The 16,893-nt window shown below is 43.2% G+C and overlaps 1 protein-coding gene across 1 annotated transcript in view; it reads left to right on the top strand.

Moving 5' to 3' along the window:
* The window catches only part of LOC106567408 (calcium/calmodulin-dependent protein kinase kinase 1), a 135,416-nt gene that overhangs the window by 28,352 nt on the left and 90,171 nt on the right, over positions 1–16,893 (top strand). Inside the window, exon 2 of the mRNA XM_014136604.3 lies at positions 4,100–4,538. Coding sequence (XP_013992079.1) covers positions 4,200–4,538 — 339 coding nt within the window. The 5' untranslated portion in view covers positions 4,100–4,199. The remainder of the gene's footprint in view (positions 1–4,099; positions 4,539–16,893) is intronic.

Raw genomic sequence — 16,893 nt, 5'->3', positions numbered from 1 at the left:
GACAGATTTGCCGTGCGTTACCGACTGTAGGCTATGCCTTGTTATTGGGCTACACACAATCCACAGCAAGGCTATTTTTTTTAAAATAAGCTGTTGATCCTCTGTGGCTAAATTATGGGCATTTTCATGGTGTAGTAGGCTATTCTGAATTATTTCATTTATTTCTGAACAGAACAGTTATTCTATCACTTTGGCAATTGAATTTAAATTTATCAGGGTTGCTGCAGCTCCTCCTGAACCCTTTGCAAGGCTATGATTTTATAATGAAATGATTAAGTGCTACGCTGGAGATATGTAAGGACCAACGCTGGAGTAGAGAAGCAGGGTAGTCACACATTTATAGTCACACATTTATTCGGAACAGACATGGAACAAGACAAGAACAGCGTCGGCACACGGGTAAACAAGGACATATCACAATCAATGCTGAAGCGGGGAACAGACAGATATAGGGGAGGTAATCAAAGGTAGTCAAAACATAGGTTACAATGTTACGCAAATCATAATCCCCGGCCAACCAAACCAAAATCTACTCTTAGAATATCAGGCTGAAAATCTACTTTTTCACATAATAAAAAAAAAAATATCTAAGAGAGGCAAATTGAATGAACTTTGATCACCTTTATTCACATTTTTACACTGCAAAAAGTGACAATTATTTTTCATGCTGCGAGAGGTACCGGATCCGGCCAAATAGTTCCGGGAACGAAACATTCCAAAACGGAGAGGTGCACTGCTACCAAGGTAGGGAAGATTGATAAATGAGACTACCTAAACCATAAAACTGGAACAACCATCTCAAAAACAGGTGAAATAAGTCCAACCACTTACAGATTGGATTAGTTTAGAAAAATGTATGTTATTTATCTTTGTGTAGTATTAGATCAATGTATCAATCAATGTGCATGCAGAAACATAGATATTAAAATTCACTATTCTAAAAAGCAACCTGCAACAAAGCATACTGGGAATGATATAATAAGGAGGCCCCTCCCATGTCTTTTTCCCTCTGAGAGAGTGACAACACAGCCGATTAACAACACCACGCGGTGGTGATTCCATTGTGATTTAAAATAACACTTCATTTATTCACTGCAGGTGGTGTCAATTTCAATCCCGCTGGTGTTAACCCTACTTGAATCAATACTCAGATACAACACTTTTGACCTCAACACCAAGATTTCAGCAAGTTTTCTGTACGGGTTGTCATTGCAAATAATAATTATTAAAAGTCATCACAGTTCTCTTGTTTATTAAAAGTCATCACAGTTCTCTTGTTTATTAAAAGTCATCACATCCTCTTGTTTATTAAAAGTCATCACATCCTCTTGTTTATTAAAAGTCATCACATCCTCTTGTTTATTAAAAGTCATCACATCCTCTTGTTTATTAAAAGTCATCACATCCTCTTGTTTATTAAAAGTCATCACATCCTCTTGTTTATTAAAAGTCATCACATCCTCTTGTTTAGAACTCTTTCTCTCCCTGACATATGAATACCATTCCCTGATAGGCTCAGTCCCTATGAATGGTTCCTGAAGACTAGAGTGCTGCTGTAGCTAATAGAGAACGGTTAATACCAGTAAGTGGCTTTTCAATGGGGTCAAGAGTCAATGGTATTTGTCTCTAACTCTCTCCCTCCCCTGCGTCCGCCACTCCTCTCCGCCTCAACCACCATCACAATCAATTAAAAGGCTTTCCCAACTTTATGTAGAACAACAGTTATCAGACCGGGGAACATTGGAAGCTATAAGCTGTAATATTTTGGTTGAATTCATGTGTGCGTTGTCAATATCCTCCACATTAATGGTTGTCAGGGGCAACAAGCAGCCAGCCCTCAGGACTGAGATTGCCCGCCCACTGTGAGGGAACTGTCATGGTGGGGTCGACAAGTACGCCCGCACACACACACATATACACACAAACGCTCGCACGCAAGCACACACACACGTACACATGCTGGCACCCACATGAACAAATACTATCGTATACTATTTTAAAATACTATAGTATACACTGTAGTATATAAAAAAGAAATTGTATGCACTATAGTAATTACTGTAGTGTTTTTGTGGACTGTAGTGTACTATAGTATTCCAACAGTATACTACAAAATTCTACAGTAAGTACTACACATGATCAAGGTATACTACATTGTGTAGAACAGTATACTACTGTTTACTTCAGAATTCTAAGTACTGTAGTATTCTATATTGAGCTGAAGTGTTTTTTCATGTGGGCGCACACACACACACACACACACACACACACACACACACACACACACACACACACACACACTTAAATGGACACTGTCTGCTGAAGCACAGAGTTCTCCATTTCAAAAAGCCCTGACTGTTATCCCTCCAGGGATGGAAACAAATTGCCTTCCCCTTTGTGGAAAAGAGAACGCCATATTTATTTCCCCCCCTGATATGTGTGTCCTGCCGTGCTTGTTGTGAGTGAGAAAGAGGCAGTGATACTTGATAAAATCAAACATGTATGTTTCTGTGAAAAGACTCCAATTGACATGGAGCCAAGACTGCCCTGGTGAAAAATAAAATGCGGCATGAAATAATTTGACCCAAGTTAAAACTGGAGCACTCAGCTATTTTAGAATATGAGGCACTCTTAGTCCAACTAAACGGATAGGGTTTTCGTGTCCTGAGAAATCTCAGGAATAGCAGAAGATGACGATGTCCCAATTCACTACTCTAAATGTAACCTCTAAAAGAGTATTGATATTCAGACAACTGAAACTCCTCACAAAGGTTATTGTAAATAGATTCACCATTTTATATCCAATCAAGCCCCTTTCTCTGGATTATCAACCCTAAAGAGGTGGACACATTGAGCTCTTGGAGGTAAAAGCATTAATCACCTTCACAGAGCAGCTTTTCACTAAGGAGGTGTGTGTGTGTGTGTGTGTGTGTGTGTGTGTGTGTGTGTGTGCGTGCGTGCGTGCGTGCGTGCGTGCGTGCGTGCGTGCGTGCGTGCGTGCGTGCGTGCGTGTACGTGTGTGTGTACGCGTGTGGGTGGGTGGGTGGGTGCGTGCATTACTCACTGTGTGTGTTACTCCCTGACTAAGATAGATGTAGAAGGGCTCTTTGAGATGGAAGGATTGTAACGTGAGAGATTTGTCATCAGTTCTTCTTCCCTCCCTGGCCTTTGGATGGATAACTGGATGGAGTAGATCTGGTCCACTTTGCATATCTGTGTTCTCTCATCTGCAGAGACAACAACACATCAACCAACTGGCTGCACAGCCTTGCTTTGATACCAGCTCACTATGACTATCTACTTCCCTGATTTACATTTGTGATAAAAGGGCTCACAATGAACAAAGATCTGCCGTGATTGTCACACAGGTTCAAGCACACACACATACACCTACACACACTCGGTGTAATTGCATGAGAAAGTGGATGTTGTTGATCAGAGCTGTGTTAACACACACACACACTCACAGTAGAGGCATGTCCAGAGGAATGGATCATAATTAACTGTGCTGGGCCTAGATTGACTTTCATCACAGGGTCATTTATTTCAATTAGATCACCCATGCCTAGACAACTACACACACGGCACACACACGCACACACACACACACGCTTGGACGACTTAATCTGCTGGCCGGCCCTGCTGGAACAATCAGCTTCTCACAGAGAGAGAGAGGGAGAGATAGAAGAGGGGCACTGAGGTGTCTGGATGACAAAACACTGTCCTTCAGTAGTTATTTACCTTGGCTGTCCTCAGAGCACAATGTCATAAACTTCCTATACATGACAGTGTGACCTTTTTAGATATGTGAACTTGACTCAATCAAACTACACAGTATATTGTGATACATGTTCTTGGGTAGATTACATTGTTCTGGTTGTTATCACTTACCTGTTAATCATGGAACATAATACAATATCAATGTCCATATCATTCATTTCATATGATATCCATACCATAGTAGTGTGTTTGGTCTATGGCTTTTTATTGAGCTGCCATCATGGCCAGCTCTTCCATTTCAAATGTGAAATGGAAATATAAATTTAAATAATTTCCTCTATATGAACTCATCCCTCTCGCCTCTCTCCGTTCCCTGCAGATCCAGTGCTCCCCCAGGCTGGCCCAGACCCACACCACGTTGATGCTGGTGGGCTCTCACCTCCTCTTCGTCCTGCGCTCCCCCATCCCTCCATCCAGTGATGGCGATGAGTACCGACCCGGGCTGCAGAAGGGACGACCTCAGCCCTGACCCCGACCCAATGACCCCTGACCGCAGTGACCTCACCGCCATGATGGCCACCGTGACTGTGACGACCACTGAGACGGGCGGCTCACCGGCCAATGGAGTGAGGATTGGGGCTCAGCAAGTAGGAGCTAAGAAGGGCCCTGCTCAGCGGCCACACCTCTCAGGGAGGAAGCTGTCGCTACAGGAGCGGGGCACGTACCCATCTGGGAGGTCAGGAGGGGCTCACGTCTCCCCCCGTGTGGTACGCAGACCCACCGTGGAGTCCAAACGGGTCTCCATCTCAGACGCCGAGGTGAGGGAACTGACTCTGCACCTACACAGGGAGAGATAGAGAAATTAAATTCAATGAAATAAAAATTATTATTGCTCCTCTGGAATAAATTGAGTTGAATTAAGAGGGCTAACTGTTAGGGTTATAAGGGGTTTGAAGGCATAGTTAAGTGGTAGAGCATCTGGCAGAATATCAAGAGGTTCACGTTCATCTGGGTTTAAATAAAGGATGATGTCACGTCCTGGCCAGTATAAGGTTAATTGTTTTTGTAGTTTGGTCAGGACGTGGCAGAGGGTATTTGTTTTATGTGGTTCGGGGTGGTGTGTTTGTGTAAAGGGTGTTTGATTTAGTTTTTCCGGGTTTTTGGTTGATGGTCTATGTGTTTGTATTCTATGGTTAGTCTGGTGTGTGTGTTTCTATGTTTGGTTAATTGGGGTTGGGACTCTCAGTTGAAGGCAGGTGTTGTCTATCTGCCTTTGATTGAGAGTCCCATATATTAGGGTGTGTTTGTGTGTGTGATTTGTGGGTGATTGTTCTGAGTTTAGCCTTGTGCCTGACCAGACTGTCTGTATTTCGTTCGGTCATTTGTTTTGTTATTTTGTACGTTCATTTTGGAAGTTAATAAATCTCAAGATGAGCATACACATACCTGCTGCGTTTTGGTCCTCCATTACCGACGACAAGCGTGACAGATGAATAGAATAAAATGTTACAAAATACCAAATGTTGAGGACACGAGCCAAAGCTAGTGAAAAAAAATCATATTTTCTTCTTGTTGCAGTCAAGGTTGGCGTGAGTGTTTTAGCTGTGCGTGTTGTGACCAGGGTTCTCAGACATTGAATGAGTAGGATTGTATGGTCCACCGTGCAATTGTGACTCGTGCTTTTTAATGCAAAGTAGACTTCTGTTTCTGTATTAGATAGAAAGTGAATGTCCTGCGTGTGATGTGCCACTAAGCGGTCAGTCAGACAGAGGGGTCAGCTCAGGAGATTTCTCTCTCTTAGAGCTTAAGTCTTAACAGCGTGTGTGTGTGTGTGTGTGTGTGTGTGTGTGTGTGTGTGTGTGTGTGTGTGTGTGTGTGTGTGTGTGTGTGTGTGTGTGTTCAGTGCGTGTAGCCTACATGTGTGCTCTGAATGAATCAGTGCTATGCTCGGGGACATGAAATCTGTAATCTACATCTTGAATATTCTGCCTCTAGCTGAATTACCATCTGGTCTCATCTGAGAGAGCACTAGGAAATAGTCTCCAAGAGTGCGTACTAAATGGCACCCTATTTCCTAGAGCCCTGGTCAAAAGTAGTCCCCTTAATAGAGAATATGGTGGCATTTGGGATGAAGACTTACTCTTCACTACTTCAGTTAATCTTCGACTATACACTCCTCAAGAACTGGAATCCAAATCATGTACCTAATAGTTAATACCCAAGTGGATCCAATTGCAATACTGTGGGGAATTGTGTATTACCGGTAAAACAAATACATATCTCCAGTCATGCATTCAATTGAGACATCCTGTCATTTTCTTCCCATTAAAATGTATCTTTGGAGAATTATTGAATGTCAGAGTACATCAGTCTTCACGTCATTATTGAGTGTTGTATTAGAATTAGGGTATTACATAAAGAACATGTGGTTGATTGGTCACATCGGTGAGCTCAGCAGGTACCTGATTCACTCACTTACATGTAGGTGCAATCAAGTCACACGTGTGTGTGTGTGTGTGTGTGTGTGTGTGTGTGTGTGTGTGTGTGTGTGTGTGTGTGTGTGTGTGTGTGTGTGTGTGTGTGTGTGTGGTGTGTGTGTGGTTTGTGCGTGCTGATAATGACATCCTATGGGTGGACAGAGAGAGCAGGAGAAGGGATCATGACTGTTAGTCAATACCGCTTTACCTTGTGTGGGACACATCCTCCTCTATACCAGCCCCCTGATAAACACTCAAAGTGGCATGGTGTTTTATGTACAGAGAGGCTCAGGAGTTGGTTGTCTGGACATGGAATGAGAAGGAAATAACCAGTATAGTATATAGACTATTTCTTACATTTAAGGACCTGTACACAATTAGGTTTCACATCTGATGTAAAATGAATTTGTCACAATCGTTATGAAACATCTTATATGTTTGTGATAGAGGTTTTGTCTGCACAACCCTTGTGTACTTATTTTTGTTCAGAGAAACTCTGTTGAATCACAACCATTATGCCAAATGTGTTGTACATCAGTTGTACAACTTGAGTGTATTCCACCAGCTTCTCTGAAAGACTCTTTTTAATGAAAGGTTGGTTTTCCTCTCTTTTTTTCAGTTCAGTTAGTAGAACTGTCAGGTAGGGAGATGAGTGTATCCTACTTTGGTATGACATGCTAGCCACTCTGACTGACACATGGAGAATGTTCAGAAATACAAATGTGGGAATGAGCAGTTTAAGGGTTCTTTCTGGCTCTGGCTGTCAGTTTGTCTCAAATGGCACCTTGTTCCCTAGTTCCCTAGTTCCCTTGTTCCCCTGGTCAAAAATAGTGCACTATATAGGGAATAGGGAGTCATATGGGACGCACAGAGGTTAGCAGAATCCGGGCTTAGGATCCGTCCCAGATGGCACCCTATTCCCCGTAGGGCTCTGGTCAAAAGGAGTGCACTTTTAGGGAATAGGGTGCCATTTGGGACTCATGAACGTTGTTCACGCTGTGCATTCTGTGGAGGTATACAGGCTATAGCGGTGCTGATTGACAAGGAACCAGGAAATGCTTCTGACCTCACCCACAATGGATAACCTACGGCAGGGGTCGGCAACAGGTGGACATCCATTCGTGGGAATACTTGGTGAACAGATTCCCTAAATGAAACAATTTTCCTGCTGAATTCCTGCTAATTTTAGCATTTTTGAGCAAACCTCAAACCATCCCACGGGTGATTGTTTTTAATAAAAAAATACTAAAATCATCAAGAATTCAGCAGAAAATTTGTTCACTGGGCCTCCCAAGTGGAGCAGTGGTCTGCATCGCAGTGCTAGAGGCATCACTACAGACAAGTGGAGGCTGGTGACTTGAAAAATTGAGGAGGATGGGAGACCCACGGTATAGGTGCGGAACATCCAATGTGCCAGTGGTTGAGCGGGCTCGTGAGACGTGGCTTCAGTTCATGTCAGGAGAAAGTTGACAATGGTAGTGGAGTGGAGTAGTTATCACCTCTTAATCAGGGAACAGGAAGGGACTTAGCTGTAAATACAAATAGCAGATACATTCCATTACAGCTGCGCCATCGTAGGTTTGGACAACGAGTTTCTCTATGAAGTCAAATTCAGACATCTCAAATTCATAAAGTCAAACACAGACTGCGCATCTCGCCCACTTGACACATCAAAGTAGCCCAAGAAACGTTCCTGAATAAAGCCCTGATCATCCACATACCTGACGATAACTGACACCTGCAAGCAGACTGGTGGCACCATAGGTCCCAGAGTGGGCCGGGAGTTTTTCCTTATATGTTAACCTAACTAGGAAAACTCTGGACCCTATAAGGTATGACAGTGATTAATCAGTTGTAAAAAGGTTTTCTGTGGGCTATGATGGTTTTAAAAAAACTCCTGGAAAAAACTCCTGGCCCTGGGGGGGGGTGAAAACCCTGCCAAACTGCAGCTACCTTATATTTGTTCATATACAGTATATTTAAGGGAAAGAAAAAGGGTACCTAGTCAGATGTACAACCGTATGCATTCAACTGAAATGTGTCCTCCGTATTTAACCCAACTGAATCAGAGAGGTGTGGGGGGCTGCCATAATCGACATCCATGACTTTAGACTAGATTAGGAGAAGCATAGACAATACTCACAATACTCAAAACTCACAAGGCTGAGCTTGCTTTATGCATGTTTGCATCATGCAGGCCAATGCAACTGTAGGCCTTCTACATTGTTTTACTCTGTCATCACTATGAGGTTGATTGATTAATTCCAGTTAATAACATTGGAAATAAAAACTAATAGGCAGCCTAGCCAGCCCAATTTTGAATATAAACTAAATTTGATCACATTCACATTTTCTCCGGACACACAAATGGACTATAAATACATAACGTTACCAATTAGTTTACCCTGACCAGATGGACAGGGCACATAGGCTGTATGCATCTGCTATTATTAGTAGCCTACGGTTGATCAGACTGAAACATAGTCTTGTTTTCATCCCATACAGCATGTCAGATTTCTAATGCTGCAACATTTATGTCATGAGTTTTTGCTTGTGTCTGTCCGGAGTGATGATGTGTTATCATCTTTGCTAAATAAATACTGGAGGAAAGTGGAAAGCTGAGCACACTCAAAAAAATGCGCTGCGTCTTTAATCTAACTTTTAATGGATGGTAGCTATCAAATCATTCTGAATTGTTTTTGACATCCCAGAAAAGACAGTCGAAAGTTCGATATGTTCAGCAAGTAAAGCATCGTAACGTGCAATTATCTCTGCAAGCTCCTTGTAGTTGCCCTTGTTGGCGGAACTTTCCGTCTTGTCGTGTCCTCTAAAAGCAAATTCTTGCATGGCCAAAAACGCAGTGGTGTTGAAACATCCCTGTTTCTTCTTACTTTCTTGTTTGAATACGCAGACCTTTGTCATAATCGATGCAGCTTTTTCCCAGAAGGTTGAATCTGATGTAGGCATTTATCTGCTCCCTGCTTTTGTTTTGCCGTTTAGCTCAATGTTCTTCAGGTCACTGTACCCACCTTTTGACCAAGGCTCAGACTTTCAAAAAAGCAGGCAAGGCCAGCAATACAGGCGGCTTGATGAAAGGCTCCCTGTCAATTCCCACCTTTTCTGTGTACCCCAGAGAATGAAAGGGGTTCTTCAACAAAAAGTCCACCAGATTTTTGGCAGTGTTGGCCATTCTATCATTCTGGTGGAGAAAACTGCACACTCAAGCTGGTAGCTAGCTAGCTATTGAAGTTAGCAAGGAAAATGTAAATAAATTGCACTAACTGGACACAAAAATTATCAGGAATCAAGGTAAGACCCAGATGCAGACTGTCGAAGTAACAATGTTTATTGTAGCAACAGGGAAAAGACAGGTCAGGGCAGGCAGGGGTCGATAATCTGGGGTAGGGCAAAGGTACAGGACAGCAGGCAGACTCAGGGTCAGGGACAGGCAGAGTTCAGTAATCCAGAGGTGGAGCAAAGGTACAGTCAAAAACTAGGAGGACGAGAAAAGAGAGGCTGGGAAAAGATAGAAGCTGACAGGAAACATGCTGGTAAGCTTGAACAAACAAGACGAACTGGAAACAAACAGACAGAGAACACAGGTATAAATACACAGGGATAATTGGAAAGATGGGTGAAACCTGGAGGGGGGTGGAGACAAGCACAAGGACAGGTGAAACAGATCAGGGTGTGATAAAAATAAAGTTCTAAAACCAAGAAAAACTATTTATAATTGAGAAGAGACACACTGAGTGTGCAAACCTCCTCCGTCTCCTGTAATTAGAAAAAACACATTTGAGTTGAATAATATAAAAAAAATGCTCAACTATCACTCTTCAATCTTAATCTCTATCCAGCAATGACACCAAGCAACACATAGAACCCCCATAATGCTCTGTGGCACAACCCCAACACAACACACTAGGTTCATTCTCTGATCCTAATTCTATTATTGGATGGATAACATGTCAGTTCATACTGCAAAAGCTTTGATTGTTTGGAGGACGTCCTTCGGAAGTGGTCATAATTACCATGTATGTCTATGGAAGGGAGTGAGGCCTATGAACCTCATGGATTTTGTATTGAAGTCAATGCAGCCAGAGGAGGACGGAAGTTAGCTGTCCTCCGGCTACACCATGGTGCTACCCCAGACAGTGCTGTTGAGGCTACTGTAGACCTTCATTGCAAAACAGTGTATTTTAATCAATTATTTTTTTGACACGAATATATTTAGTATAGCTTTATCTAAAAAGGATAACTTTTTTAATGTTTCACTTTTTTTTTTTTTTTAATGAAATTTCACTGAGGAGCCTCCACTGCTACAGACCCGGGTTCAATCCCGGGCTGTGTCGCAGCCAACCACGACCGGGAGACCCAAGACATGGTGCACAATTGGCCCAGCATCGTCCGGGTTAGGGGAGGGTTTGGCAGGCTGGGATGTCCTTGTCCCATCGCGCTCTAGCGACTCTTTGTGGTGGGCCAGGCGCATGCACGCTGACTTCGGTCGCCAGCTGTACGGTGTTTCCTCCGACACATTGGTGCAGCTGGCTTCGGGGTTAAGCGAGCAGCATGTCAAGAAGTAGTGTGGCTTGGAGGGTTCGTGTTTTGGAGGACACATGGCTCTCGACCTTCGCCTCTCCTGAGTTGGTATGGGAGATGCAGCGATGGGACAAGATTGTAACTACCAATTGGAAACCACGAAATTGTGGAGAAAAAGGGGTAAATAGAATAAAAATGTGTTCACCAATTATTTCCATGAATAAAAGAAGAGACATACACTGAGTGTGCAAAACATTAGGATATTGAGTTCCTAATATTGAGTTGCACCCCCCTCTTTTGCCCTCAGAACAGCCTCAATTTCTAGGGGCATGGACTTCTACAGGGTTCTACAGGGATGCTGGCCCATGTTGACTCCAATGCTTTCCAAAGTTGTGTCAAGTTGGCTGGATGTCCTTCGGGTGGTGGACCATTCTTGATACACACGGGAAACGGTTGAGAATGAAAAATCCAGGAGCGTTGCAGTTCTTGACACACTCAAACCGGTACGCCTGGCACCTACTACCGTACCCCATTCAAAGAGACTTAAATATTTTGTGTTGCCCATTCACCCTCTGAATGGCATACATACACAATCCATGTCTCAAATGTCTCAAGGATTAAAAATCCTTCTTTAACGTGTCTCCTCCCCTTCATCTACACTGATTGAAGTGGATTTAACAAGTGACATCAATAAGGGATCATTGCTTTCACCTCGATTCACCTGGTCAGTCTATGTCATGGAAAGAGCAGGTGTTCCTAATGTTTAGTACACTCAGTGAATGTGATCGTGTCTCAATGTAATCAAGGTATGAAATTATATATATATATATATATTTGGCTTAGTTGTGGTCAATTTGCAGTGTACAAATGATTATAATTATGTCCCGCCCCCTCGACCATCCGCTCCGACAACAATCGGCCCGTGGCTGAATCAAGTTCCAACCCCTGACCTACAGTATAATGGCATAGAGAGAACATGTTTTTCCTCTATTATTAAGCGGTGGAGTATTTTTTCAATGTTTGTCATTGTTTCTGTCTGTCTCTTTCTCTCGCAGTCACTATGCTTCGCCTCTCTTTCTTTCTCCTTCCGTACCTTCTTGCTCTATTTTTCTCCCTGCTACTCTCTCATCCCCCCCTCTCCACCATTCATTTTATTTATGTGGCTTTAATTTCAGGCTCTTGTTTTTAAACCGAGGATTAAACACAGTAATCTGTAGAGAAACACCTGAAACAAACAATGCAGAGATACTTTAACAGTATTCGACAAAACACAGCACACAGAAGCATGATTACAACCACATCCACAATAGCATCCCACATCCTTTGTCTCATATATTTTATGTTCCTGTAGAATCTCTCCCTTTCCTCTCTCTCTCTCATCTCTCGTCTTTTGTCTCTCTCCCCCCACACTCTCTCCTCACTTCCCAACCACAATGACAGCATCACCTTCCCACTTTGCAGAAAAAGCATGAGCAGCGTTGTGGCACCAATAAATCTCCCTTCTCTAATTATTGACTCATCACCCAATATTTAGTCAGGGTTGACTAATGTCTATCCTCCCGCAGTGCACTCAGGTATGTGTGTGTGTCTCTGCGCTCACTGAGGGGTTGGAAGAAACTATTGATCACTCTCTCCTACAGGGCCACTTCGAGTTGAGGGACAGAACTAAAATGGAGGTGTAGTTTATACTCTTCTCCACCTCCATGCTAAGTAAATTAAGGAAAAGAAAGAGATGGTTTTGTTGCCATACTAGTGAAGCAGCAGCAGGCTACACAGGAGGTTTGTTTGGTTGGAGATTCTCTCAGTGAGCTACAGTATTCATGACTTTGTCTAAGTGTGCATCCCAAATGACACCCTATTCCCTACATAGTACACTTGTTTTGATCAGTTACTAAATGAGGAACATGATAGCCATCCTCCCTGTAAGACATGAGGAGAAATTAGAAATCAATGGACGAGGAGAGGAGGAAGAGACGTGTCAAGGGAGAGATGCATAGAAGGAAATGACAGCTCAGCAACTCTCACCCCCGAGAGGGTAGAAGGGAGTGGAGGGATGGGTGGAGTAATAGAGGGAGGGAGGGAGGAATGGCTTTCTGGGTCATCTGATGCAGTAGCCCATCCGTGACGAGGACTTACAAGTTGTGCTTTCCGAGATGGCGTTCTGCACACCACAGTTGTACTGTGCCGTTATTTGCCTGTTTGTGGCCTTCGACCTCATTAAAAAGCTGTTTTCGCCGACTGGACTGCCACTGACTGGATGTTTTTTGTTTGTTGCAACATTCTTGGTAAACTCTAGACACTGTTGTGCGTGAAAAGCTCAGGAGGCCAGACATTTTTGAGATACTGGAACCAGTGGTGTAAAGTACTTAAGTAAAAGTACTTTAAAGTACTACTTAAGTCATTATTTTGGGGATCTGTGCTTTACTTTACTATTTATATTTTTTACAACTTTTACTTTTACTTCACTACATTCCTAAAGAAAATTATGTAATTTTTACTCCATACATTTTCCCTGACAGCCAGAAGTACTCGTTACATTTTGAATAGCTGGCAGGACAAGAAAATGCTCAAATTCATGCACTTATCAAGAGAACATCCCTGGTCATCCCTATTGCCTCTTATCTGGCGGACTCACTGAACACAAATGCTTCGTTTGTAAATTATGTCTGAGTGTTGGAGTGTGCCCCTGGCTATCCGTAAATTAAAAAAACAAGAAAATTGTGCCGTCTGGTTTGCTAAATATAAGGAATTTGAAATGATTTATACTTTTAATACTTAAGTATATATTAGCAATTACATTTGCTTTTGATACTTAAGTATATTTAAAACCAAATACTTTTTTACTTTTACTCAAGTAGTATTTTATATGGGTGACTTTCACTTTTACTTGAGTAATTTTCTATGAAGGTATCTTTACTTTTACTCAAGTATGACATTTGGGTACTTTTTCCACCACTGACTGGAACTGGCGCGCCTGGCACAGATGATCATACAACGCTCAATGTCACTTAGGTCAGTCGTTTTGCCCATTCTAACATTCAATCGAACACTAACTGAATGGCTCGATGCCTGTCTGCCTGCTTTATATAGCAAGCCACGGCCACGTGACTCACTGTCTGTATGAGTTAACAATTTTAGTGAATGGGGTGGTGTACCTAATAAACTGAGTATATATCATAAGGCCATTAGTTGAGGGCCTAGTTATACCATTACGCAGTGGTTTTAGGAAACCCCTGGTTTATAGGCCACATCTGGCCTGCAAGTCACATTATGTTGGCTTGCAAAGTGATGTGTAATTCCTATTGGAATCCAGCCAGTGTTAGGATATCCAACAAGTAAATTTTTTTATCATCTGCAACCTGCATTCAGACTGACTGCCAGGGTAGGGAAGATTGAATACTGAGACTACCTCAATGATCTAAACTGGAACAACCATCTCAGTAATGGGTGCAATAAATCCAACTACTAACAGATTAGTTTAGTAAAAAAAAAAACGTTATTTATCTTTGTGTAGCATAACATTAATCAGCCAATCAATGTACATGGCCGTCATTGTAAAATAAGAATTTGTTCTTAACTGACTTGCCTAGTTAAATAAAGGTTAAATAAAAATAAAAACATGCAAAAACACATATTAAATAAACAATTCTGAAAATCACCCTGCAATACCGCATCTTGGAAAATATGATATATTTATGTAGAACCCTTCTTGCCTTCCAAAGAATCATCAAATAACCCTTTCTTCCCAAAAACGCTACGCATGTTAAAGATTCTAGGTAGAACCCTTTGCCTTACAAAGAACCGTTGTCTTCCAAAAAGGGTTCTTCAGTTCAAAACGAATCTTGGTAGAGCCCTATCCCTCCGCCAAGAACCGTTTTGGAACCCTTTTTTCTAAGCATGTAGGGAGGGGACAGGGCCACTCTGATGATGATGAGGTGATGGAGTAAGACATTGTGATTTATGAAGACCTGGGTGATTTATTGAGGTGTGTGTGTGTGTGTGTGTGTGTGTGTGTGTGTGTGTGTGTGTGTGGGTGTGTGTGTGTGTGTGTGTGTGTGTGTGTGTGTGTGTGTGTGTGTGTGCATGTTTTTGTATGTTTTGTATGTCCTTCAGCATGGCACAGCTCTTTATCCATCAGCTCAGATACAGTATATACTGCAGTGGAGATGTCACTGAGCATGCGCCAAACAATAGCTGGACCTGGCACAATGGGCTAACGACAGTGTCTGGTTTCTCTTTATCTCTCCCTTGCTGTCCCTCTCTCTCTCTCGCTCACTCACTTTCACTTCCTGCATCTCACTCCACATACAGTAGCATACCTTACACTCTGTCTCACTGTGTGTTTGTGTCTTCATACCTCTTGTAGTACTACGCTTGACTCACACCCTCTCTGGCTCTCCCTATGCAGTGGCACACGCCACTCATCCCCCGTACTGTACAGTACTACACTACCTTACCCTCTGTGCTGTACTACACTACCTCACCCTTTATGCTGTACTACACTTCCTCACCCTCTGTGCTGTACTACACTACCTCACCCTTTATGCTGTACTACACTTCCTCACCCTCTGTGCTGTACTACATGTCCTCACCCTCTGTGCTGTAATACACGTCCTCACCCTCTGTGCTGTACTACACTACCTCACCCTTTATGCTGTACTACACTTCCTCACCCTCTGTGTTGTACTACACGTCCTCACCCTCTGTGCTGTACTACACGTCCTCACCCTCTGTGCTGTACTACACTACCTCACCCTTTGTGCTGTACTACACTTCCTCACCCTCTGTGCTGTACTACACATCCTCGCCCTCGGTGCTGTACTACACTACCTCACCCTCTGTGCTGTACTACACTACCTCACCCTTTATGCTGTACTACACTTCCTCGCCCTCTGTGCTGTACTACACGTCCTCGCCCTCTGTGCTGTACTACACGTCCTCGCCCTCTGTGCTGTACTACACGTCCTCACCCTCTGTGCTGTACTACACTACCTCACCCTCTGTGCTGTACTACACTACCTCACCCTCTGTGCTGTACTACACTACCTCACCCTCTGTGCTGTACTACACTCCCCTCACCCTTTGTGCTGTACTACTAGACCCAAACTGCTACAGAACTATATCTATTTTACCCTGCCTTTCTAAGGTCTTCAAAAGCCAAGTTAACAAACAGATTACCGACCATTTCGAATCCCACCGTACCTTCTCCGCTATGCAATCTGCTTTCAGAGCTGGTCATGGGTGCACCTCAGCCATGCTCAAGGTCCTAAACGATGTCATAACCGCCATCGATAAGAGACATTACTGTGCAGCCGTATTCATCGACCTGGCCAAGGCTTTCGACTATGTCAATCACCACATTCTTATCGGCGGACTCAACAGCCTTGGTTTCTCAAATGATTGCCTTGCCTGGTTCACCAACTACTTCTCTGATAGAGTTCAGTGTGTCAAATCGGAGGGCCTGTTGTCCGGACCTCCGGCAGTCTCTATGGGGGTGTCACAGGGTTCAATTCTTGGGCCGACTCTCTTCTCTGTATACAGTACATCAATGATGTCGCTCTTGCTGCTGGTGATTCTCTGATCCACCTCTACGCAGACGACACCATTCTGTATACCTCTGGCCCTTCTTTGGACACTGTGTTAACTAACATCCAGAAGCTTCAATGCCATACAACTCTCCTTCCGTGGCCTCCAACTGTTCTTAAATGCTAGTAAAACTAAATGCATGCTCTTCAACCGATCGCTGCCCGCACCTGCCCGCCCATCCAGCATCACTACTCTGGACGGTTCTGACTTAGAATATGTGGACAACTACAAATACCTAGGTTTCTTGGTTAGACTGTAAACTCTCCTTCCAAACTCACACTAAGCATCTCCAATCCAAAATTAAATCTAGAATCGGCTTCCTATTTCACAACAAAGCATCCTTCACTCATGCTGCCAAACATACCCTCGTAAAACTGACCATCCTACCGATCCTTGACTTCGGCGATGTCATTTACAAAATAGCCTCCAACACTCTACTCAACAAATTGGATGCAGTCTATCACAGTGCCATCCGTTTTGTCACCAAAGCCCCATATACTACCCACCACTGCGACCTGTACGCTCTCGTTGGCTGGCCCTCGCTTCATACTCGTCGCCAAACCCACTGGCT

Source organism: Salmo salar, chromosome 13 (genome assembly GCF_965601325.2).
Source record: "Salmo salar chromosome 13, fSalSal1, whole genome shotgun sequence".
NCBI classification, from domain to species: domain Eukaryota; kingdom Metazoa; phylum Chordata; class Actinopteri; order Salmoniformes; family Salmonidae; genus Salmo; species Salmo salar.
Note: the sequence above shows the minus strand (reverse complement) of the source record. Positions and strands in the feature narration are given on the sequence as shown.